Source organism: Phycodurus eques, chromosome 5, assembly GCF_024500275.1.
Source record: "Phycodurus eques isolate BA_2022a chromosome 5, UOR_Pequ_1.1, whole genome shotgun sequence".
NCBI lineage: Eukaryota > Metazoa > Chordata > Actinopteri > Syngnathiformes > Syngnathidae > Phycodurus > Phycodurus eques.
In genome coordinates, this window is record NC_084529.1 from 5,007,811 (window position 1) to 5,034,789 (window position 26,979).

The following is a 26,979-nucleotide window of genomic DNA, read 5'->3' on the forward strand; positions in this document are numbered from 1 at the left end:
TTTAAATCACCAAAAAAAATGTTCATTTATATCAATAATAACATACGAGTTTCACTTTTTTTGATTTGGACTCCTGAAATCAATGAAGTTTTCCACCATATTGTAATTTCTTGTGTATTGCTTGGCACTCGGGTGATACCCAGTAAATGCTTTTGTAACCTTGACACTCGGCTATTGCATACCTTGGATTTTTGAGCCCGGGTTTGACATTGATGCTTTGCTTCAGACCGTGCTGCGTTATGCTCCACAGTCTCTACTTGGCCGCAGCGCTTCATTTTTAACATTTTTTTTTTTGCTGCCCCCAGTCTCATACGGGATAGAATTTGTCCCAGAGAAAATGAAGGTACTGTAATGCCCTCGCACTTTCAGCCATTTTACAAATACAAAATGAGAAGACTCGCAACGAGCTGCTGTAGGCCACAACTCACGCCCGGACGCTCACACGCAGACTTTTTTGTTCCGGAAATATCTGCGATATTGCTGACGCTGATATGATCAATTGTTTTATTGTATTACTGTATCTAGGATTAAGGATGTGTTACATGGGTCATGTTCATAAAACTTGATCAATAACAGCAAAGACTTCATTTTGGATGCCTAACGGTAAAGACAATTTGGAATTAAACGTTGGAAATATATTACTTTAGAATTGTTTTGTTTTTTTCTTTCGTAGAAACACTTACGACCTTTTGATTGACAACAACTGCCAATAATTCAAATACTCATAAGTAAAATGAATTGAATTTCAAAAGGAAATTCAGTGGGCCAGGTCTGTACCGTTATTGATCAAATATGAAAATGACCAAGATATGAATTTAATTCTTATTGTTACAACTACGATTATTATATCGATGTTCATATAAAGGAAGTGGAGATGGGGTGCAGAGTGAAAACTTTTTACTTCCTACGCCTTTTTGAACATGTAATTAGATTTTTTTTTTTTTTTTTTTTACATTTTTGATGGTTTCATTTGTTTTGATTTCACCGTTCACATGTTCGAAATAAAAGATTTAACTGAATCAATCAATACTACAGTACGTACAGTAATTACACTTTATAAAACCCATGTGTGTCTTCTTAGCATTCTCTGATTGTGTTTCGGGTGTTTTTTACATTCATGACATTTCAGTTCATGATAAAGGGGGAAAAACCGATTTGGCATACAAGTAAATTAAGTTATGAGCTTGGCCACGGAACGCATTCAACTTGTAAGTCAAGGTGCCACTGTAGTCTGAAGCGGAAAAGTGAAGCATCAAGGCTACAAAAGGAGGAACAACAATGTACTTTTTCCCGAGCGTCTACTCGGTCGGTATGAGCTAGGAAAACAAACACGGTCCACGTGAGGTTGGGAATTACAACTTCTGTCCGAGGATTCTTTTTTTTTTTTTTCTTTTCATTAACTATTATTATTAGGTTTTTTTTCACAGTGTAATGACACAAAGGAGGATCCGACTACTTCACGAAGCAGATAAAGAGTGTAAAGACATTTACAAGGCAAAAGGTTTGGAGCTCACATGGCGTCATTTCTGTCCAAGGGCGCCTTTTTTTTTTTTTTTTTTTTTTTTTTAAATACAGCAAACGAGGAGTTCAGGAACCAGCGTGGCGACGTCCGGGTGAGGGCGTCAGAGGGCCACGCCTTTGACCAGCGACGTCTCCAGCGTGACGGCGAACTCGTTGAGCGTGTGCAGGATGCGCGAGAGCGAGCGCACGGCGGCGCAGTCGCGCATTAGGGCGCCGTCCTCGTAGGTCCGCGATGTTAGCGGGCACTCGGCCAGTAGGGGGAGCCACTGGGAGAGGAGGCGGTCCCTAAGAGGAGGACAGGTCAGCTGGTTAGACATTGAATACCTACTGGACATAGGTTTTGCTCTGCTAATTTACGATATCCCGTCTATGGTGTTTCCCATTATATGTTAGCGCTAAGCTAGTGGACTTTAGTTAGATGACATTTTAAGTAAGAAATAAACTTGAAGCAAGCATGCTTGGCCGCTAATTAGGAAAACTGCGAAGGAGAGAGTGAGCACAGGTGTTAAGAAATACTTTAAAAAGTGTGTTTTAATAAGTTTAAATGTGTTTAAAGCGTGTGAAAGGGGTACGTTTACATTTAAAAAAAATAATAATTAAAAAGTTTATTTATTACATTTACCATGGCAAATGGGGGTTCACTATAATAATAAAACGCAAACTCTATTGTTGCATGTCTGTAAAAAGGCAGCCGTTATCCTTCGAATGTGAATGATAATCATTGTATTGTCAGAATTCCTCAGGGTTCTGTTGCAATAGGTTTGGACATTGATCAATAAAATAGATCAATAAAATAAATTATGCATAGCTACACTAACTACAAAAAGCTTCAAAAGTATTGTTAGCCTAATAGCATATTGTCTTTTGTTTTTCGTTAAAAGGTCCTTTTTAACTTCCTATTACAATATCAAAAATTACCAATATATGTGCTACAAATGGCATTTTCTGTTCTTTATATCTGTAGATTCTCAGTCATCTTGGTCATGGCAATCCGCAAAGGTTGGATTTAAACTCCATTTTAACAGATGCAGGTCTAATCCCAAAAAAGAGTGCACTTATATGAAAGAATGACATTCATAAATATTTCCATTTTTGTGCATTTTGGGTCAGTCTAGGGAAAGTCGGCAAATTTCATGGAGACAGAATGACGATGAGGGTATTTTCTATTACTGTCAAATGTCAAACCGAATCAAATGGTATCTGACACAGGGCTAAGGATGCGCTCGCTAAATTTCCCCTCACAGAAATGCGTCTTAAGCGTGCGTGTTGCGGCGCCACCCACCTGACTCCGAGGCAAACCAACAGCTGGAACTTGCCCTCTTTCCCAATGTTTCGCGGCGAGGCGCTGATGGAGTTGACGTAGTGGCAGAGCAAGTCGCAAGGCGGCTCCTTGATCAGCATGGAACCCGGCGGGTTGCCCGGCTGGTCGGCCGTCTCCATGGAAACCACGGCCTTTTCTGAGACAAAGAGACACCCGTACTGTACTTTAAAGATAGATTTACACTGCATGCCCAATTGCCATTTTTATTCTATTGCCAAGTCCATTTCAAGTGAAATATATTCCATATGTATGAGGTGTCGTTCGTACAGGCCAAAAATAACGTTTACCCCTAACGCGCACCCAAAAAACTCTCACATGTGGCAAAAAAAAAATTATAATGTAACATACACAAAAAACTTCCACACACAACAAATGAACCTGTCACATGCAAAAAAAACAAATAAATTAAAAAAAAAAAAAAAAAAAGTTTGATACACCTAAATAAACCTCTCACACAAAGAAACTTTCACATACGCCCAAAAACCGCTCATGCTCACCCAAAAAATAAACTCATACACCAAAGAAGAAAAAAAAAAAAGAAAAACCTTACACACACACAAATACGCAAAAACCTCTCGAATACACTTTCATATACAAGTTCTCACATGCGCCAAAAACCTTACACACACATCCAAACATTCTAACAACCAAAAAATATGACATACACTAAAAAAAACTTTGACACAAAAACCTCTCACGCATGCAAAAAGCCTCTCACGTCCACCATTAACTTCTCACATGCACCAAAAAAACCTCTCACAACCCAAGAAATTGACAAAAAATTCTCACTTACCAAAAAAAAAAAAAAAAAATCTCTCATGCACCAAAAACACTCACACACCCTTAAAAAAAAAACTCACATAAAGCCCTAAAAAATATCACATAGACCAAAAACCATTCACCCACACGAATAAAACGTCTCACATCCACTAAAAAGACATCTTACACTCACCCAAAAAATGACACTCTCACAGGATAAAATCTCTCTCTCTCTCAGCAACATCTGACATACACCCATCACAAAAAATCTTAAACACACACACACACACATCTCACAAAAGCACACAAACACGAAAAAACTCACTCATACCCAAAAAAAAAAAAAAAAAAAAAAATGAAAAAATTCTCACTCACACAAAGAACCTCTCACTCATGCAAAAATCTCTCACACTCCCCCAAAAACGGAATTGTTCCACCGGATCAATGCAGTGTAAATCCGGCCTTAGTCTAAGTGTAAAGTTAAAAGCGGAACGGAACTGAATTCATTTGCGTTACGCCGATGCCCACAGTTCTCACCTACAAAGTCCCAAACAAAGACGTTTCTCTGGAAGAGACGGCTGCACTTGAAGCCGTGCAGGAGGAACTTCTCCAGAGAGGGCACCAGACCTCCCTCGCCGCACAGCAACACTGTCAGGTTGCCTCTCTGCCAGAAGGGGAACGCGGCAAAGAGAGACGATTTCACTGCAAGCTTCTCGCAAAGGAGACCACAGACAATTATTTGCTGTATCATACACAAACATTGTAAACATCATGTTGTTCCAAATGATTTTGGTGGATTTTGACGTTCCAGTTGGCGCTAACTCTAGTGATTTCTGGACGACATGTCACTGATTATAAATGATATCACACAAACGCACACCTCTTGTTCAGGTTTGTGGAAGTGCTTGACGAGGTTATTTGCCGCCTCCCTCATGTCTTCGTGGACTTCGACGGACAGCACTCCTGTCAAGAGACGGACACGAGGGCGCACTTAGAAACACGAGAAAGCGGGAGGGCGAGGACAGGGGTCGCTGTCCAGACCGTAAAACCCATCACGTAGTTAAAGAGTATTTTTTTCGGTACGTACTCGTCCGGTTCCCGAGAGATCCCAGCACAGCGCGAACACCCTGGGAAGGCGAGGCCAGCTCCGGCGGCGTCCCCGTCCACCTTCCGGAATCCTCCTCCCCGCCAGGTGACACCAACTGGCCGATGAGGACTCGCTCCAGGCTGCCGTCGCCCACGCCTTTCCCCAACCATCGGCCGCACGGGAACCTGGCAGGGAGGACCGTGCGCATTCAAGAACCACAACCGGAAAACGAAAAAAAAAAAAAAAAAAATGGGGAAACTATTTGTTGTCGTTATTAGGTGCACAAACAAACACGATTCAGAATTAAAGCTGTTCTCAAAAACGCTCACTTTTGACAGCTATATGATAATCGAAGGGCCATACTGAAAAGAAAAGGAAGAAAAAAACAAAAATGAATGACGCTGGAATTTTAACAGGATTTTACAAATAAATTGACTTTATTTATTTAGATGCAAAGAGATATAACAACAGAATAGAATCAATCTTTCTGAAAAAATAATGAAAACAAAATAAATGAAATGTGTTAATCCTGTTTTTAACCATCAAATTATGACTTTTTCTTTTTGTCATTTCAAATCCAGTGGACATGAAAAGTCTACACGCCCCTTTTCAAAGGGCAGATTTTTGTGATATAATAAAATGAGATCGAGATAATTCATTTCCAAAAACATTTCCACCATCAAGGTGACCTTTACCAAAAAATATATATATATTTTTTTGAGAAGGGATGTAATAATAACAAAGATAACGTGTTTGCACAAGTGTGCACACCCTCTTATAAGATTGTGCAGGCGTACCTAATGTTGTGGCTAGTGAGTGTACCCAAACAAGAAGCGTGAAAATGGTCCATGGTCTTATTCTTACTTGTACGTGTGGCCCGTGACCTCATTGTAGACCATCACGCAGTCGATGAGACACTTTGCCAGCAGGCCCGAGTTCTCCTGTCCCAGCTGCAACGTGCTCAGTCGGCCCAGGTTCTTACACTGGAAGCAGCAAGCGGAACGAGATGTGATCATGATGCAAACATGTAGAATAACGCTAGCCCAGCCACCGGTTTTCCATTAGCTTCTGTAGCGCTTGTCCTAATTAGCGTGGCGGGCGAGCGGGAGCCTATCCCAGCTGACGTTGGGCGACAGGCAAGCTACGTACACCCTAGAATGGTTGCCAGCCAATCACAGGGCACGTACATAGAGACAAACAACCACTCGCATCTATGGACAATTTAGAATCTTCAATTCGTTGCGTGACCAAGCTCAATTTACTCGGGTATCAAATCAATTTCCCCCTTTGAAAGTCATTGAAATGTCAATAATCCATTCTAGCCCGCCAAAAATGCCCAATAGTTTTTGTTAGAAAAATACAACTGTGCCGTGGACCCCCGCATATTCACCGTTTGACACCCGTGGATTCACCTATTCACAGATTGATTTAATTTTTTTTCCTGATCTTTCCAATTTTTCTTCCATTTTTTTTCCCGAGGGAACCAACCTCGAATACGCCCATTGCCTGTTTACCCCGGCCTCAGCCAATATTTTCTCAAGGGTTAAATAATGAAATAAACAAACAACTTTTATAAAGTCTAATAACTGTGCATACTGTAGTATTCATGTGTTGGATGTGTGCCTTTAAGGGGCGGGGCCTAGTACGTGCCAACGGGAGCTGGAGTTGGGTCGGCCAATTTCGATTCACTCGGGTGACGACGGAGCTGAAGCTTCCTCGTACCTCCAATTTTGGCTCACAACTCAAAGCGAGAAAAACTTGTAAGTTGGGGCACTCGTAAGTCAAGGCAGCACTGTATTACGAGATCGACTCCGATAACTTTGGCTCTAATGATCTCATTATGGGGAAAAGAATGCTGTTGGATTTATCGTTCTTAATTCTTTCTTTATTAGTTCTTACTGCGCATGTGTGGATACAAACCTGGAAAAAGATCTCCTGCGTATTCTTGGGGATGTGTCTCACTCCCGAATCTCCCATTTCACCAGACAAGCACACCCACGGATTGACGGTCGCCATTGCGATGCTCAGCTTCTTCATGGGGATGATGGCCACGCGATAGGAAATGTCTGCAGAGAAGCCAGTGATCTTTATTTCCAACAATCAAAGCTCGTCCAAACCGTTATTCGAACTTGATAATCTCGGTGGTTTTCTGCTTTTCGGGGGAGTTCTGTATGTATCGACTCACTGATGGAGGCGAAGGCGTGCGTGAAGCAGAGGTAGTCCACCGTGTTGAGAGACAGAAGGTGGAATAGAAACTGCTCTCGTTCTTCCTCGCAGAGGACGAAGGCGTGAGGCTTATATAACTGTCTGCGCGGACAAACAACAGCAAACAAGGTCAAAAGAGGCACCAGAGGGAAAAAACAGCAGTTGAAAGGATTGACTGGAACTCAAGTGTTTACCTAAGCAACTCCTGGTTTGTGAGCAGCTCTTTAAGGTGTTGCGAGAGCATCTTTTTCTCCAGGGCCAAGCTGATCCAAGCCCGGGCTTGTCCCACCTCGGACAGACCCTCGCTCAGCGCCTGGATAAACCTGAAAGAAAAAAAAAACAAAAAAAAATGATGCACACTTCCGAGTACGTTGAGTATGTCATGTTTCGTTATTAATTGTCACGTCGCTGTTGATCACGGTAACATTTTCAAATCATAAAACATGTCACGGAGAGGTAATACTAGCTTTTGTAGATAAGGCCTCTCACCCACCTTCATTTATTGAGGCTTCTTTTTTTTTTTTTTTTTTTTAGTTTTCTCATTAGCATTGTCAGCTTATCGTCAGTGATACAGCTAGCATCCAATTCTTTTGTTACTCACCTCATATCTTGCACCAAGGACCCTCTTAGAAGGACAGCGCCGTCATCATGTGTTCTCTGCTCTGTGCCTTGAACGTATAGGACAGAAATCAGAAGCGGCATCTCGTTTAGAGACGCAATGAACGACGGACTATACTAGATGACGGACATGCATAACAGCGTATCATCCCATTCCTTCCTACCTGGAGACTCAGCAGGCACCTCAGTTTTCGGCAAGGCCGCCTGGTAGTGAAGCAGGTGGGACCACAGAGCTGACTTGCCCTGTTTACACACATCAACCCTTGTATTTAGTAGAGCGTGACGTCTCAGTGAGTGCGTCGACATCATTGTCATGACGTTAGCGTGAGGGTAAGTGATCACGTCTGACCTGTTTCATCTGCAGACCGTGGCCCCAGGTTCTCTCCAGTAGGTCGCAGAGACCGTGGATCAGCGTGTTCTCCTGCAGGCCGCTGATGTTGGCCTCCCCCTGCCCCACTTCCGCACTCTCCTTCCCCATCCTCTCCATCAACATACGTTTGGTCTACGGAAGCGGGGAAGATTTATTTGTGAGTTCTCTAGAGCCATTCTGAATGTTTGTAAACAACAGACCTTTTCGCAAATACGTCCGGGTGGCAAGAGCTCCAATGGCACCATTGGTGAACAAACCCTTTTATGTCATTTGACCAAGGCAGACCAAAAAAAAAAAAAGCGAAACCTTTTGAGAATATCTGGCAGTGCAACCTCAAACAGTTTTTTCTCATCATTTTCAGTTCATTCGCTTTTTATTTGCCACCCGGAAGTACCCTGGTGCCTGTTCTTTACAAACATTATGAAAAGTTCTGTTAGACATTCGGGCAGCTTTAGAAAATGGCAAACTCAGTATACAGGGTACTATATAGTGGACCGAGAGTGATTCCCAACACAACTATAACCTCCCTGGAAGAGGTAATAATGACTTTTGTAGATAATCATGACCTCTCACCTTCAGTCGGCACTCGCCCAGCAGCCCTTGAACAAACTCCCGGTGCGTCTGTGCGATGACTTGAGGCGACAGGTACAGAAACTTTAGCTGGTTCGGGTGCTTCCTTGCCGGTGTGTGCTTCTGCGCAACAAACCACATCAACAATGATATAAGGAAGAGCGTTTATGTACGGGCTTGCGTCTGATCGCCAAACAAAGCACCTGTCTTTGTTCGCCGTCCGGTCCTGAGAGCTCTGCTGCTGACGACGTCCTCCTGGGGTCGGATCGGCGTGAAGCTGTGACACGACTGGACCGCCTGCTCACATGTAAACAATCGTACACTCAGTACCGCAATCTAATGAGATCTAATACAAGTGCTGCAGCCAGCTTTTACAGGACCAAAAAAACAACATTGTTTTTGTAGCTAGTTACAAGTTTGTACCAGAAACTTCATTTTATAATACAGCGGTACCTTGACTTATGGGTTTAACTGATTCCACGACCACCGTCATAACTCAAAACACACGTCAAATCATCCTTCCCCATTGACAGGCATGGACTCAGTAAACGGCAGTAATATTAGCCGTTTTTTACAGACGATAAAGAATATATGCCTGACAGTATTGTTATATTGTCTCTCTACGTGTGTTGCTACTTGTTCATGTTCAAGTATCTGCCGCTTAAAGCACCGCGACATCAATGCTAGGCTTCGTTAGCCCACCCATGGCGTTTTGCATCGTACGTTAGCATTTGGATAGCTGACGTCTGTATAAGGCAAAGTTATGTAGTTGTGTGAAATACACAACGTGTAATTGTAACTGAAGCATTGTTCACTATCTGCCAAACTGCTGCATTGTTGTGAAGTGAGTTGAGCTGGCTGGCACAATCTCGCATTTGTATCTCAAATTTTTGCTCTCAAATCAAAGCAAAAAAAAAAGAAAACAATTGGACGAGCAATGTTTTGAGGTATCACTGTATTTACACTCCCGCTCCGTGAATGTAGTGTAACTTTGTGTCAAATGCAGATGTAGAGTTGTGTGCCTTCAGTGTTGTGCCACAACATGCCAGGCAACACTGAGCTATTTGGATGTCGATGCAGTGGAATTAAGAGTCGGCACAAGGGACAGAGAAGGTCCCCGACAAAGCTCCACTAATCGTCCCTGCTCCCAGAGGGCAGACAGAATAAATAGTAAATGCAGTGCACTTATACCCATCACAGTGCCCAAAGCGCATTACAGAGGTTGGCATTCATCCATTCACACACCAATTGGGCTGCCCACTTGGACCAATTTAGGGTTCAGTCTCTTGCCCTAGGACACTTCGACAGCGGTAAGTCAGAGCCAGGATTCCAACCGCCCACCCTTCGGTCATTGGACGAGCTGCTCTGCCAAGTGAGCCCGTCGTCTCTGTAATTCTGCATAATAAATTGGCATTAAGCTAGCTGACCTTTGTTACACCACATTGCTGTTTAAGGTTTGGTTGAACATTTTGGTGTTGAAAAATACACACTTGGTTACAGTACTTGAGTAGAATTTACAGGTATCTGTACTTGACTTCATTATTTATATTTCGGGCAATTTTCACTTTGACACCACGACATTCCCTAAAATTTTTTGTACTCCGATACGTTTCCCCTTAACCATTTTCACTACTAATAAATCTGCATAAAACGCTTGTTGACATAATGCCTGAACTGCAGAAAATGTGTTCTCGTTTGTTGTATGCGCCGCTTATACATGTTGCTGCTCCGTTTTGGTTAAAGCAGCAGTTGCTGGAAGGTTTACGATGACTGTAACAGCAACGCTAATTTCCGTTCGCCTGTCTATCTATGGCTTCCGTTTTATGGAGTATACGTCAATTGGGAGTGACGAGTAAACATCTTGAAGCAAGCACTCTGTCTCTTATTTGCAGAATTGTGCGAGCAAGAGTGAGAACAGGCGCCAAGGAATACTTTCAAGTGTTTTTTTTGTTGTTTTTTTTTAAATAAGTGAAAATCTGTTTAAGGCGTGTGGAATATAACATCTCTACTGTATGTCACAGATTTTGACCTATTGCGTGTGGGTTTGGAACGTATCATAACCCTGCGCTAAATGGGGGTTCACTGAATATCATTTTTTGACTGATAATTCATCCTGCCTCATGTATATCGACAGCTGCTTCAAACGTCGTTCGATGTAGGACTCACTTGTTGGTGCTTTGCGAGTGTACGAGGACGTCGGCCTGCAGCTTGGGAAAGTAGCCCGGCTGGTGGCGACCCTGGCCGATCCTCATGTCCAGGAGGTGCGGGTGAATGGCGGTGTGGTCGGCCTTCAGCAGCCGGCGCTCGATGGCCTGAGCTGCACGCCGGCGCAATGAAAACACAACGACGCTGGTCATTCGTGTGAGCAACAAAGACCTTTTCAGAGAAGACGATGGATCGTCAAAGCAGCATTTTTCTTGATTGATTGATTTCTCAGTGACTAATCAGTAGACCTTGACAGCGCATTTTATGCAAACGCGAGAGGTACGCAATTCGGTACAGTAGGACTGGCTTTAGCGAGGCGTCTGGGATGGCAGCCAAACCTCCGACGACGCGGAAGCTGTTCGCCGCCGGCGTTTACAGACTCAGCCCGTTTCATAGTTGAATACTGTATGGCGGGATGTCACGGTCGTGCGTTTCCAGTGTACCTGATTCGAAGAGTGTGGAGCATTTCCTGTAGCGACTCCCGGGAGAGTCGGCCCGGCCCGTGTCGTAGAGTCGCTCCCTCTCCAGGCGGCTGTCGAAGAGCTGCTGCAGCGGCTCGCGGTCGGCCCAGCGAGAGATCGCCTTGCCGTCGGCAAAAGATGAAAACATGGACGTCTCCAGGAAGCGGGACAGGAAGTGCAAGTGGCTCACGGGCTGAGCTGAGAGGAAGGCACCCTGCAATACAAAAAAGGCCACAAAGAAATCTTGTTAAATGAGATGCTACGTGTTGTACATATATTGACAATCTGGCTAAATGAAACAGGATGTTCGTATGTGATTTCGATCACTTTGTCCTGCTTATCTCACAGCTCAAGTTAGCCTACTCATATTTACCACCAAATATTTAGATAATGTTTATCTTCAACTAAAAAGTTTACATTTGAGACAATTCTATATAAAGTCCTTCAGATCCTTTTTGAGGCTTATCAAATAACAAGTGACTCATCAAGAACATTAATTGTCCCTCTCCGCTGCATCGCCATACTCAGCTGACACTGACAGCAGTGCTACTGCTACTTACAAGAGAATCATTGCACAGTATGACATTTGTACAAGGCGTGTAGTTAAATCAATAACTCAATATTCGACTGGATTTTCTTGTTACAATTCAATAGTAAAAACAAAGATTGATTTTTCACATAAATTCATAGTCACATTTAGGCCTGGCCTACAGGAAAGAGTTGTTTATGTGTTGTCTGGATCCAATGTTGTGCGGGTCATGCTATAAAACAATTTATTTCTTGTGTTTAGTGAATAATGCTGAAGATAAACTTCCTCCCGAAATATCGCATGCTAAAGCGCAATCGCAATATTTGTTTAAAAGAAACAAAACAAAAACTCCCAATTTTCCCGAATGGTTCAGCCCTACTCCTGATTGATTCTCCGCCCAGAAATGCCATCGCTAAAGCACTGTAAATAGTGCAAAACAGTTCAGCACAATGCAAAAAGAATATTAAATGGTAAAAGAAGGGTGGAAAAGTACAGAAAAAAAGAGAACGTTAGCAGATCTGTTGCAACAGGATGCCGACTCCTTTGCCCATTATCCTGCAAGGGATGTGTTAGGAGTGAATTGTCCTCCATCAGATCGTCCGGGACCAGGCTGCTCAACTTGGGGGGGGGGGGGGGGGGGGGGGCCGCGGCGACCTTTCACGTGGCAGTCTTGATCGGAGACTCGCGATTCTCAGTGGAGATATCGTTACGTTGTGCCGGTGTGCCGGTCATCGCCACACACGACAAGAGCAGTAAGCACTCGCAAAAAAAATGCCGTCCTTCAAACGTGTGGGCTCTCTCGCGTTTTGAAAACTCGGCTGAAATGTGAGAAATACGGAGGTGTGGGCGTGGCCTTTATTTGCCCCTGTAGGTGAATGTAATGAGTGTTAATGAATGTGCTGTGTTGCTTATGTGTGCTCTGCTGGCTGCCGCACTTAATGACCTGCGGCCAATTAGATTTTTGATTTTATGATTTTTTTTTTTTTTTTGTCATTAATCCAAAGCTCTCTGATAACCTGGCAGATCCGCTTGTTTCCTGAACTTTCATGTGGAAAAGGAGCGACCATTTGTGCTTTATTCCAGACAATAAAAGAACAATCTTTGGTTTGGTTTCTCCCCCATTCCCTGCGGGGCACATGGTTCCAAGTACAATGGTTCCAAATGGTGTTCCCTCGCGATATTGCAGTTCATCCTTGGCGGCCACCCTCCCCACCATGCTCTAGACTTTTAATACTCCTTACAAATTTTCCCCTGACAAGCATTTAAGACTTCCGAAAACAGCCGTGTTAGTAATTATTTTCACAGCACGGCCATCAGAGAAGAAAAGGCAGAGAAGGACCTCACATTTATGCTAATTTACGGTCACTTTTCTAGGGCCTTCCGCATTATCTGTCAGCATTAAGCTGTAAGACTTTTGTTGAAGCCTTTGGTGTTCAAATACACAATGTTTCTTTATGTTTTGTTTTGGTGTCACATTTACAATAAACATGAACTGGAAACGATAACTAAACATCCTGAAGCAAGCATGCTTTGCCTCTTTTTTGCACAACTAATTAGTCTACACTCTCCAGATGTGTCAAACTTCCCATTTTCGGCAGAATATCTGTGCGAATATTGCCGTTTTTCTTCACCTTTTACAGATGATTAATTTGAATTATCCACGGGTTAGGGTAAGTTTCTATGGTCTCTCTCGGTCATGAATTTTCACCTATCACGGGTGGTGGGTGTTGCATGTATCGCCATGCAATAAAGGGGATTCACGGTACCTTGTCAAAGCTGAACGTTCCCTCTCGGTTGCTCATCCAGGAATCCAAATCGATCGCGCTGTGGATGACAAAGTCCTCGTAGCGGCTGAACATGGCGGCGAAGCGTCCGGCAAACACCTCCCTTAGTTGAATGTTCATCTTTGCAACTCTCAGAGCCTCCTCCTCCTCCTCCCACACGCGGCCCAGCGTCTTCCCTTGGCCCGACACCTTGTCTCCTCCGCACCTCCAAGCCAGAGCCTGCAGCCTCTCCAGCACTTCCAGCTCTTCGCCGCCGAGGTTCCCGTTCCTTCTGTCCTCCATCAGGTCCTCCAGGACCAGGCTGCTCAGCTGGGGGGAGGCCGGGGCGGGCTTGGCGAGGGCGCCTCCCTGCAGGGGGACCCCGAAACGCTGCAGGACGTCGCTTAGTTCCCGGACCAGCTCTTCTTGGTCCGGAAAGGAGGGGAGACCCTCCGGAGAGTCCACGCAGTGGTTGTCAATGTCCACGAAGCAAAGGTTGGCCTATGCAGGAATGAGAGAAAAGCAGTGAAAAAGACTTTTCAACCAGCTCTCCCATCAGATGATTAAAATTCGATGAAACAATGCAGTCGTTGGCGGCACTGTGAACGAATGGTTAGAACGTCTGCCTCACAGTTCTGAGGACCTGGGTTCAATCCCCGGGCCCGCCTGTGTGGAGTTTGCATGCTCTCCCCCGTGCCTGCGTGGCTTTTCTCCGGGCACTCCGGTTTCCTCCCACATCCCAAGAACATGCATGCGAGGTTCATTGAAGACTCGAAATTGCCCGTAGGTGTGAATGTGAGTGTGACTGGTTGTTTGTTTGTATGTGCCCTGCGATTGGCTGTCAACCAGTTCAGGGTGTACCCCGCCTCCTGCCCGAAGATAGCTGGGATAGGCTCCGGCGCTCCCGCAACCCTTGTGAGGATAAGCGGCTCAGAAAATGGATGGATGAATGCAGTCGTTGATATCTTGCAGGCAAACTGGAATTGGAAACATCCAATTAAGATCCCAGATCAAAATTTCCATCCGCTTAATAGATTCTTGGCATTTTGCCGTGATAAACCCCCGAGAGGATAGTAGAGGATGATCTGAGCGACTACGGCAAGAAGAGAAACAGAAAAGGACTGGGCGATATATTTTCGATTCATTCACCTTTTCTATTGGGAACGACTTCAAAAAGAAGAAATTCGTGATTTTTCCTACTGTAAACAATTAAAAAAAAACAATATATATATTTGTCCTCTCTTGCTGCGTTTTGCCCCCATCAACATCTGTAGCTTCCGCCCTCCCCCTTGTTTCCATCACAAAGATAACACACATAACACGACAGCGAAAAGTTTGTCCAAAAGAAACAAATTGTATGATCCGTTGTTTGGGTTTGCGCCGACAGAAGCGGAACAAGAAACTGTACGCTGCAAAGTCTGTTGAAAGCACATTGCCACAAAAGACAGCTGCACAGCGAACGTATTGCAGCATTTAAAATGTTGCCGTACAGCCGAGTAGGAGAAATATGGCCCAAGATGCCGCCCGAACGCCGCGCTCATTCGTAGCCTGAGTTAGCCTCCAGCCACATTACGTGGTTACCTAGCCGCAAGTATTTTGCTGACGTTGCCTTACCCTATTTGTACAACAGTACGCGTGAGAAAATCAGCAGAGGGCCGGAGGGGGTGTCGTTATCTTCCTGCAACGACAGGCAAGCGGTCTCGTCGAACCATGCAGCCGTGCGCGAGTTTAGAATTGTCTTAAGTTACAAACGACAAGCACAGACCTCATGTCCTGCACCTCAACCAAAATGTCATGTTTGTTTTGTTCATTTATTCAGGGATAGACGTTTTATCTTTTCAAAACAAAAGTTGTAAGTGCGCTCATGATCAATTCCAACGAAGCCAAGATTCAAACTCTGCATCTCCGCTATGGCACAGTTCAGTCCGTAGGCACGCAACCTTGAGCAGTGACCACGGACAGCCAGATTAACGAAGGTGCATGCTTACGCAGCCTTACTCAGCTTCATCCTCTTACTCTCTTCACTTCCTGCTTTGTTTTGAAGCTTGTTTCCCCCCCCCCCCCCCCGTGTCATCAAATTGCACCACGGAAAATAAGCGTGATGATTAATTCACATGAATTATTCAGTATCTCATGCTCATGTTTTGCGGCTTTCATCTAGCCCCCCCCGAGCGACTCGGCCGCCTTCTTTCTCGGGCAACGTTAAAAGAGGCTTGGGCGAGATATTCACACGGCATGTAGTGATGCTGCACAGTTGATTAGATGAGTGAAGCAGGGCGGACAAGGAAAATACGCAAGGATCATGTTCAAGAGGGAATATCACGCAAGAAGAACACAAATGATGCTTAAAGGGGACGTATGATTTCAAATGGACTTTTTAATAGCTTGTACACAAATCGAACGTGAACTTTAACAACCAAGCAAATCTTTCGTTAGCCGCCTATTTTGGAAATGCGTCTGTGAGCGAGCCCTGCTGCACTTCGGTTACATAACAGTAGGGACAATTTACATCATAACCGCCCCAACACTGAGTTACTCCGTCCATGACTTGGCAGCTTCAAGCAAGGCAAAATTTGGGCTATGTGCGACCTTGAGATATGTGTGTATATACTGTATATGCCCTCGCCTAAGGAGAAATAGGTAGACAGTTTTTATTCAAGTGTGTAGCTCGTTATTCTGCAAGTGGTAAGATTTTTCACCTGAGAAGTGTTTTGAATTCTGTGGGGGGGGGGTGGCATAATCCGAAATGTAACAACATGCCGTAACAGAGAATTCCAAATGACCTCCCTCACCTCGTGCGGCAGGTGAAGGGAGGCTCGCTGAGCGCCGTCCCTGCGCTGGATGCCCATCAGGAAGGGCACGGGAGCATCCAGGAGGTGGTGTAAAGGTGCCGAGATGATGGGCAGGTAGATGTGCTGCCACTGGAATGGGAACAGCAACGTCGTGATGCCCTCTGCCACCGTCATCAAGCGCTGGTAGTCTGAGGACAAAGAGGAGCGGTGAAGATGAGCGACACATTAGAACAGAGGTTTGTCAAAATGTGCTTAGAATAATAAAAAGAAAACTGGACTTAAAAAAAAAACCATTCTATTGAAAAAGATTGCACATAAATGTTAAATAAACATTTTATCTGAATAAATGTGAGAAAACTAACTGCTACAAAGGTTGAAATGCAAATGTATCGTACTAAAAAGTTCAATACAACTAAACAGTATTTAACAAATGCACTGGATTAAAAAAAAGGTTTGAACATTGATAATTAATTTGGTGATTCTTTTGCATACCACTAGAGGGAGCCCATGTTACACATACCAGGTTTTCAAGGTGAACATCATCGTTAAAACATGGCGGCTTGCTGTCAGACGTTTTCCCAGCGTGCCTAGCGCTGTTGTCTAGTTGTTAAAATTCTGTTTTATGTCATTGAGTCCCCCGATCCCCCAAATAGTTGTAATAATGTGACTGCTTAATAGACCTTGTGTTTGTGTGTATCCCCCCTCTGCATCTTGTTGTGTCGCACCAGGAGTGAAAGTGGCATCCAGACAGAGGACGTGTCTAGTTTTCACGACATAGCGCAAGTTGGCTCGTGTGTTAATGTGCACGTAGAAGTTGGAAAGTATCTTCTCAAAGCTGCAATGTCAAAACAAGACATTAGGGTGACCCTCACTATTAAACGCATTATTAACGAGCAAGCAAATCTCAGTATTATTGTGGTTGAAATAGAAATTAAACGTGGATCATCGCTAACTTTTATAGCATACAAACGTAATTGGATAGAAAGTCATAGGTGTGCATTTTATATGAGCAAAAAAGGGGTCAACTTTGGGGATGCGCATTATAATCGGGAGTATATTATACACGAGAAATTACGGTACACCTTTAATCCAACAAGAGCTCTGCACCTAATATCTTGACTATCGTGATCATGTGTATAAGTCTTAACACAACATAAAAAAAAAAAAAACATGAATGCGTTACCTATTCTATTTTCATCGACCACTGTGCCAAACAAATGCCCCCGCCGACTCAGGGTTATACCGAGTAAAGTGGTCAACACTAGTGCTGAAGAAGTCATGCATACCTTGAGAGTAGAGAAGGATCTGCGTCTCCAGGAGCGAGCAGGTAAGCAGCTGGACCATGTTTTCCATGCCGAGTAGGGAGAAGGCTTCTCCCAGAGGATACTCCCCCAGCGGAAGCTCACCGGGGCCGGGCCGCTGGCACAAGATGGGCCCCTGCACGCCGTGAAACCTCAGCGAGCGGCCGGGCGGAGGCAGCGGCACCTCGTAGAGGATGTTGTGGATGTAGCTTTCCAGCGGTAGAGGCGGCGCCGTTTGCGAGGCGACGGCCTGGTGCAGCTGAGAAAGGAAGTGGCGAGAAGCTCCGAGGAAGGGGAGCGGCGTGAGCAGGCAGAGGGCTTTGGACACGTACAGCGTGTCGTGAGACGGGTCGAAGGAGCCGGCGCAGCCCAGGCAGGCGGCGGCGGCATTCCCGGCGGCCAGGGAATCGGCGTCAGACTCATCCAGGCTGCTTACCAGCGAGTCCATGCTGGAGGTGGACGGCGAGGAGGCAGACGAGGAGGCGGACGAGGAAGAAGCGGAGTGGTGCTCCACGTGGTGCATCTGGTGAAGGGTCTGCATGGCCGTGATGATCTGCGTGCCCGTCACCTCCTCGTAGAAGGTGTGAACAAAGCCGTAGGAGCGCGAACCGTCCTCGAAGCTGACGGTGAACGAGTGGAAGTGAGACTCCACGCGGTCGGCCTGAGTGCGGAAGGAAAGACCCCTCGGCATGCAGAGCTGATGACCAAGAGGGAAATTTGCAACAATGACAAAGTCATACGGTAATGCAGTGTTCCCCCAAACTGTATAGAGCTGAGACACACATTTCACAAAAAAAAGGTACCTAAAGTGACCTAATACTGACTTCCTGTCACTATAAATCGCTGGCATAGAAAGCTGAACAAAGATAGATTATTTGTGGTAAAGAAATATTCTTCTGACCAATTAACTGGTATTAGGCCAAAAGATCTCCGCAGACTCCTTGGCGGCACAACTCGTCTCCAGGAGTCGGCACGGAGACGTCGCCGCAACCAGTGGAGACTTGAGTCGCCAACGAGTCTCCAGGGTCGTGAGCTCGGGGTCTTAGCTTTTATATGACCGGATTTTGCTTCTGGCGACAATAAACATATTATTCAGAAAGGAAGGAAACATTGTTTTGCATTATCTCCAGCCATACTGTATGTGACTCGCATGTGATTCCTTTGCTTTTTGCAGTAATATACACTAATTTTATCCAAATTTACCCAGCAGTCCTCCTTATTAGTTGAACTTAATCTACAATCTCACCATGTTGACTGCATCCTTATTGAAGGGGTTCCTGTCGGTGCTCTCAGGGTAGTGGACCAGAATCCTGGACTTGAACGATCGGTGAATGGGGCTCTGCTCAAAGCTCTCTCCTGAAAAGGGGTCAAGAGAAAATTGTTTAAATTGTAACCATGGTAAATGGAAGGAGGACATCACAAACTGACAATAGCTACAAGTATTTATAATAATAACAGGCATAAATCACACACACAGTCTGACCTTCAAGGAACAGACTTGATAATAACTGAAAGGACCATGCAGCAGAAAATGTTTGGGCAAAGAACTTTGCAATATTTTTTACAAAAAAAAGGAATGCACTTGAATTAGTTATTTTATCGCAGTTTCATTATTCTTGAGTTACTTGAAAATGCTGTTTTAGAAAATGATGGCCAAATAAGAGAGTTTAGCAAAGGCTAACAAACAAACAAACTACAGCGAACCACACGATAGCGCGGTTCAGCGTCCGCTCTATCGAGGATTCTAAGTGATTGCTTTTTGGTGTGTTTTTGCAGTATACAGTACAGGCCAGTCTCAATTTAAAGTGACAGGTGTAGTACCTCATTGTACCACAACATGCCAGGCAGCACTGAGCTCTACGAGATACAGCGTTATTAACAAGAAGAACAGGCAAAAGCGATGGGCTTCAACAGAGCGCCAGTAACAGTTGTTGCTGTTCCGTGGGCGCTCAAGTAGCAGTTGGTGGAAGGTTTAGAATTCCCGTGGCACCTATGCAAATCTACGTTAGCCTGTCGAAAGCATTTTACAATATATGTTAGCATTAAGCCAGCAGACTTTCCTTCGATAACATTATACAGTTACGTTGAACATTTTGGTCTTGAGTTTGGAACTCATCCCCGTGTCAGCACCCAAAAGAGGCAGAATGAAACCTCAGACAAGGGGCACTACGTTGCCATGGCAGCTATTTCCTTTTTATTTATTTATTTATTTATTTTTAACATCCCACCTGACACGTAGCCAGCTTGTTGGCATGAAGACGAGAAAGAAGTGTTTAAAGAGCAGAACGCGAGAGACAGAGAAAGAGAGTGCGAGAGGAGGTGGAGTTGAGGGGAGGTTTGTTTCAGCATTCTAATCAAAGCTTAATTCAATGGCTGAGTTCGGGCGTCATCAGGATGTTTCCTCATCTTAACAAGTTAACAAGCAGCTGAATATAAGCGGTTGTTATCCTACTGGTATACTAAAAATCCACATCATTACCAGAATCAATATCTTGATATTATATATTCTTTAAGAAACACACACTTTGCTCTAAAATTGTAAAAAGAGACTAACTGCTCACGAAAGGAAGATTAGGTTTTTGTTTTTACAGTTGCTCTGTGTGTTAATCGCAGGGCTTATTGCAAAAGTGTTGTTATTATTTTTGAGGGTCAGGTTTTTACATGCCACTTGTATTTAAATACCATGATTTTGCTTAATCCAATCAGTGGTTCAAAATGGAAATATTCCAAGTTTATAATGATATAAGAAATCCAAAATTCTGGGGCCGTAAATAAGGTGGCGGGAACTACGGAATTCAGTGTCAACACAAAACCTTCTGCTCAAAGCTAAAACTAACAAACAAACAAAAGTCAGGAAAAGCCTCCTAAAACATCTTAACTTTATTTGAGGTTAATCAGAGGCACTTCAAATGGTGACAGCGGTGTGTTGACACCCAAACATGAGTTTGAAGGTGATTGGTTAATTCTGAACAGAGCCACGTCCCCAGTTATCAGAGGGTGTGCACACTTGTGCAACTACATTATCTCAGTTATTTTAACTTTACCACGTGACAAATTGAGTTGTAATCATTACAGGTCACATTAATGGTGTGAATAGTTTATTTGTCTTAGTCTCGTGTTTTTATATCACAAAAATCTGGCATTCGAACAGGGGTGTGTAGACTTATCATCATCAATAATGATGACCTCGTCCAAATTTGTGAAATGTGAGCTTGTTGAGTTGAACACAAAATTGATATACTTGCAGGAATTGAAGAAGAAGAAAAAAAAGCATAGTGACCTTAAATAATAAGTTTGGCCAATTACTGGGCTAGAGAATGTGTAAATATCATCGAGATTTACTTGTGCTTTAAGTGCTTGGAGTGTTTCGTCTGGTATGACTGAATAGCAGGTGCACTAGAGCGACTAGCCCATGCATCAACACTTGAGCAGATGAGGACACATATCAAGTTAAGGAGATTAAAAATGGCACCCCACATCTGCTGGTTCAAATGTATGGTCGGTCGTGGAAAGTACTGTACTTAAGTAGTTTTTTCAGGTATTGTATCTGGACTTTACTGCAGCATTTATTTTTCTGACCATTTGTAACTTCAATCTATTGTGGTTAGGTTTTTGTTATGTTACAAAAAGACAGTCTCAAGGTGACTGACAGCAGTTTCTCTTTTTTTTCCGTGGGCCACAGAAAAGGATTTATTTTTTGCCTGAATTAATTGGAGAACATTGTTTTGTATCCACACACAATCTGCAGGCCTATATACACCTGCCTTCATTGAGTGTCATCGACGTAGTTGTGGTGGGACACTTTAAAGCTGCAAATTAAGCATACAGTACTATATGGACTGAACAATAAGAGTCCCAGGATTGACCCCTGGGAAACACCACAGGTCATAGCCATTTTTTCTGAGACACAGTTACCAATTTCAAGAATAACTGACCATACAAATTATTTTCTACTTTCTTTACTTTTACTTAAGTAACAGAGCTGAAGCAGTATTTCTATTTTTACCTGTCCTTTTTTTACACAAGTATCTGCATTTCAGCATGTGTCCTCTCGCTGAAGGATAAACGAATAATCTTGCTCAGCATTTTTGCCAAAGAGCCAAATATATTTAGGCTTGACTTATATTTAAGCAACGTGATGCACAAATGTGCGGTCAGGGAGTCCTCACTGTCCGCTGATGACACCCCCCCCCCCCCCCTCCGCCCCCCACATCACACCTCCCCCACCCACCCCATGACTGTCATCTGGCGTGAAGCCTTGGCCAGCCGGCATTCCAACGGGCAGCGTCATGTGAAATTTGATTAGGCTGCACAACACACTGCACTGCATTGAGGAGCCAACAACAGCAGATTGTTCCTGGGTGCTTGGGAATTCTCTAATGACTCAAATTAGAAAGGCTATTGCTCACACATCTCAAAACATATAATTCAGAAGTCCTGTGTGTGTAATATATTTTCAGTTTACGTTTTCCATCAATCTAAACCGCCTAATGACAAAGTAAAAGCTGAAGAGTTGACATTTTGGTAGATTTCTTTCTTTTAAAAACTTCACCACAATTGGATAAATGCTGTGTAGTTTTGACTGTTCACTGACAAGATGACAATAAACATTAATTGTTTTTAAATGGTTCTTGGACAACAGTTTTAGTGTACAGTGAGCCCCCGTTTTTCAGGGGGCTTACATTCCAGACCAACCTGCAATAGGTACGAATTTGCTATCTAGAAGGGCCCTACATAAAATAAAATAAAATATTGATTTTTTAATTTAGTTTTACTTCTGCCACACACGTTAAACCCTTTCACTTTTTAAAACACGCTTTTAAAGTATAACTCAGTGCTTGTTCTTATTCTCTCTCTGATAAGAAATGGGAGAGTATCATATAACATCACTTTGAGGGAATGAAAAGAAGAGTCTCGCTTGCACGTTTTTTTTTTTTTAAATAAGAGGAAAATCATGCTTGCTTCAAGCGGTTTGTCACTCCCACTTGAGGTTTACTGGGAAACTGACACATAAAACAGCACAGAATCAAACTGATTAAATGGGACGTAGCAGCATAATTTGGCACTACACTGAAGGCGCACAACTCTAATCAAACCAGATGTATTTATATATTTTACTTTTCATCCATTAAAATGCAAAAAGTGCTTTACAGGAATAAAAACAGACACCAAGAAATAGACAAGAACTCACCCCTCCCATTACCACATATAAACACGAAGTGTTCGTATATCCAAAATGTTCGTACGGCGAATGTTCATAAGTTGTATTAAATATAGCGGGGGCGCAAATGATAAACCACAACATAGCGGCGAACACTGTACTGAGTTGTTAGTATTAAGTGTAGGCATGCGCAAGTACTTTACAACCAAAACAACAAGAAAACTCATAGTTATGGTCATTTGTTATTTGAACACGCATTTACTGACATGTTAGGTCGGTGTAAATGTGGATCATTTAAACATTTTTGAAAACATAATACTTGATGGCCGTGTAAACATTGCGAAACTCAGGTGCTTCTATTTCACTTGATCATTGTGGAGATGATTTGGATCTTTCCAGGCTGTTGATTTGCATTAAATTCAACTGAGTGATTACATCAAGTTTGTTCTCCATTCTCTTTACAAACACGTGTGCTCCCCCCCCCCCGAAAATGTCATTCCGGTTAAATTGAACACAGTGGACTCACAGTTAAGGTGGACAAACGTGATGAGTCACATTTTTCTTCTGGGTTTACCGTAATCATGGTTTTGGATTACTGGTGATTTTAATTATGCGTTGTAAGGAAGGACCCCCTTGAAAATGAGATAATGCATCTCAAGGGGCTATCCTTGAAATAAAATTTAAAAAAATAATAATAATGATAACATTTCTAATTTCACAGTTATGATAGTGCAGCATTTATTTTTTATGTTGGGTTCATTGACGACTCGACGGTATTGTACTTAGTTATTCGAAAAGATTAATGGACAAATGTTGCCATAACAATCCTTAATCCTGATCCGTGCAATTACAGCAGTTATCTATTCTCGTGGCGAGAAACGCCAAATTTACCAATCCACTGAATACTTAACAATTTAACGTTAAGTCCCTGCATTTATGTGACATTGGAGCATTTTTGGAGTCTGAAAATGTAAATCTTTGAAAATAGGTATCAAAATGGATGAAAACAGAGGATCGGAATATCTGCGTTTGCTGTATATTTTCTATATGCTCTTTTGTTTATATGTTTGTCCAGCTAATGATAGGAGATCCGTCCAGTGTGTACACACCCTCCCACTCTTCGAAATGCAACACAATATATTGCACACGTTAGAAAAAACACCCGCTGAACGGCGCAGAGCATTAGATACGGTGTAAAGATGCTACATTAGAGCTGCACGGACCAATAAATGACTCATAGAAAATAACAGCCAGCGGAGAAATGCTTAAATGATTTAAATCGATAGGCGGGAAGACTAAGTCCAAGGCAACTGCACTGGGTGTAGCTACTGTATTTGAGGGGAAAATCACTGCAATGGTCTTGGCATACAGTAAGGCCACTACATAAAAGAAGACGGGGTGTTAGAATGCACTGTATCTCTGAAAAGTGAGTACACCACCTCACATTTTTCTTTTCATGGGTCAACAGACCGAACACGGAAGAAATGCCGCTTTGCTACAATGTAGTCAGTGTACAGCTCGTATAACGTTGCCCATTTACTGTCGCTTCAAAATAACTCAACGCTCGTCGAAACCGCTGCCGACAAAGGGGAGGGCAGAGCGTGATCCCTCCCTTTGGAAACGGGGCTGCAGGGCAGTATGCAACGTGATGAGAACCGCAAACACACTTCCAGGATGACCGCTGCCTTGCTGAGGAAGCTGAGGGGGAAGGCGGTGATGGACCGGCCACGCATGTCTCCACACCAGAACCCTACTGAGCATTTGTGAGGTATCATCAAATAGGAGGTGGGGAGCACAAGGTCTCTGGAAAGGTATGGTATCGACACTAAATATTTAGCCACAATCTGGACAGTTTCACTTAGGGGTGTACTCACCTTTGTTGCCTGAGTTTTATACATTAATGGTTGTATGTTGAGTTATTTTGAGGGGCCCATACATTTTCACTGTCAGCGGCGTACTCCCTTTTGTGAGATACCGTATATGACATTAAGACTTTAATTCTCCTGCTTGGTTGCGGATTAAGGACCAACATTCCCATGCAGGCAGGAAATCCCTTGAAGGAGCATATCCTGCTGCCGCTTCTGCTGCAGTGGCGAGGAGATGACCTGCTGTTACATAAGCAGATCGGCAGCGCTGGCGAACGCCCGAGCGGCGGCGCGGTCACCCTCTCAGCGGGGAGGCAGCGATTAAAGGCCACGCCGGTTAGTTAGAAGACTAAATCATCGCCGGCTTTAAGCACAGCAGCTCTATATAGCGTATGATGCCTCAGACGAGTGCGTCTATTGAAGATTTGTCATGTGAGGAACGATATCACAGAAAGGGAGGGCTATTGTTTTCCCCAGTTCCAATGTGGAAGTGACGTTAGATGTTCCAGACGTCACTTTTTCTCGCAGAATTCGTCTCCGCCGTCAGGAAGAAAAACAACTGACATCTCCCATTTCTCCTTCCTTCGTCTGTAAAAAAAAAAAAAAAAAAAAAAAAAACCCGCCGGGGCCCCCTCGACAGGAGAGGAGCATCACCGTCGATTGTTATTGCCATGGCAACCCATCGGACATCTTACCAACATCAATCACCTGCAAACACCTTCTCTATTCTCTGGATTCAGGAGGACAAAATGGGGAGGGATTGTTTTTAGATGAGACAGGCTACAGGGGGCATCTGGAAGCAGGGAGGTGACAAAAGCAAAAAGGCAAATGAGCCATTGGGGAGATTATGGCTGTTTTTTTTTTTTTTTTTAACGATTGAGAGGAATCCAAGATACATAGAGTAAAATATATGTATATATTGTGTTGTCATGATGGTACAAACAAAACAAAATGTAACTTTCTGGTCGAATGCTACATTTTCATTTGTGAGATATGCTAATACATATTATGTATGTATGTATGTGTGTGTATATATATATATATATATATATATATATATATATATATATACACACACACGGCCCTCCTGTTTGATTAGATGCCCCTTCAGAATACTTATAGCATTTACATAAAAGGATGGATGACAAGATGGGGGCTATCGTACTGTAAACAACGCCATTAGACACACTAAATCGCTCGTATTCTCCTCTAAAACAGCCAATTGATTTGCGTTTGATTGTTCTCGGGTCGAGTATTTGTGTTGCTACCTGTTCCATCGTCCGGCTCCAGGCCCGTCTCCGGGTCCAGTCCACACACGACGAAGTAGTGGGCGAAGCGGCAAGAAGCCGATCCGGCGGCCGCCGCGGTGGTGCACATCCTCGGTCACACGGAAGAGAGAAGCCTGCGTGGAAATCAGTCTAACCGTCCCGCTGCTGGCTCAACATAGCCGGCTCTAGCCGTGAGCTTCTTGGGAAGAACGTCGCCTGGCTCCCGGTCCTCCGGCTGCTAAAGTGGAAGAGAAGCGCCGGATGGTACCGCCGTCATCTCGTGTGGGCTGGCCGGGGGAGGAGGCAGCGTGTCGGGCCTGGGGGGAGGAGCGGGAGGGGGTGCGTGCTGGAGGAGACGCAAAGACTTTGAACGCATCATCAACTATGACTGAATGAAAAGCTCCATCAACGCCAAAATATGAAGCTACAAGGGAAAGCCCTTGGAGCATTTATTCCATATGCTTGATATCCATCTCAAGGCCCGTGGAGAGGTACGCTCTTGATTGGTTCCCTCAGGGGTCTGCAACCCACGGCTCCAGAGCCGCATGTGGCCCTGTCATCCTTCTGCTGAGGCGCTCTGTGACTTTGGGAAATAAATATTGACTTTTAAAAATAACAAACACATTTTTAATTGTAAAAATTTTTTATTTATGTTTTTCGTTTTTCAAACGTAATTCTAAATTGAAGATTATGGTGCCCTTGTAACAATATATATATATATATATATATATATATTTATTTATTTTTGTTTTTTTGTGGGGCGGAGGGGGGGGGGGGGTCACACAAAATATGTCTGACAACCACTAATGTGTGACACCTGGCAGCAAGATTTTTTGAGCTAGTGGAGCCCTGGTAGGTAAACCATGGTTAAATCCAAGGACATAAAAGTTTTTGAAGAAAACAGTACACGTGCTACATGAACTATATTGAAAACGAACATTGCTCACACGTCACAGGTGACGGCTTACAATTTTTGTGTGTGAAGATGAAGGTGATGTCTCACTGCACCGATGAGCCTTACGCTCTGTCCTGAGGTTCAGCAAAGAAAAGAGAACAAAATAAAATTCACATTAACCTGGTAAACCAAATGTTTTACTTGGCTATTATTTTGTAAATATACATTCAGAAGCGGCAGAACCGGGGAGAGGGGGGGCAGTAGGGACACGTGCCACACCCGGCACTA

At 43.7% G+C, this 26,979-nt stretch overlaps 1 protein-coding gene across 1 annotated transcript; it reads right to left on the minus strand.

The window, feature by feature from the left end:
• LOC133402881 (DENN domain-containing protein 5B-like) lies at positions 1-26,092 on the minus strand. Its single transcript, XM_061677139.1, has 21 exons — positions 25,797-26,092; positions 18,749-18,858; positions 17,488-18,199; positions 16,202-16,389; positions 13,413-13,910; positions 11,100-11,331; positions 10,618-10,768; positions 8,655-8,748; positions 8,455-8,574; positions 7,861-8,013; positions 7,676-7,754; positions 7,495-7,561; positions 7,088-7,216; positions 6,874-6,995; positions 6,609-6,754; positions 5,553-5,671; positions 4,689-4,873; positions 4,482-4,564; positions 4,139-4,265; positions 2,804-2,978; positions 1-1,806 (listed from the first exon to the last, which is right to left on the minus strand). The coding sequence occupies exons 1-21, from the start codon at positions 25,903-25,905 to the stop codon at positions 1,623-1,625; spliced, it is 3,783 nt and encodes a 1,260-aa protein (XP_061533123.1). The 5' UTR covers positions 25,906-26,092; the 3' UTR covers positions 1-1,622.
• Between the last annotated feature and the right edge of the window lie 887 nt (positions 26,093-26,979).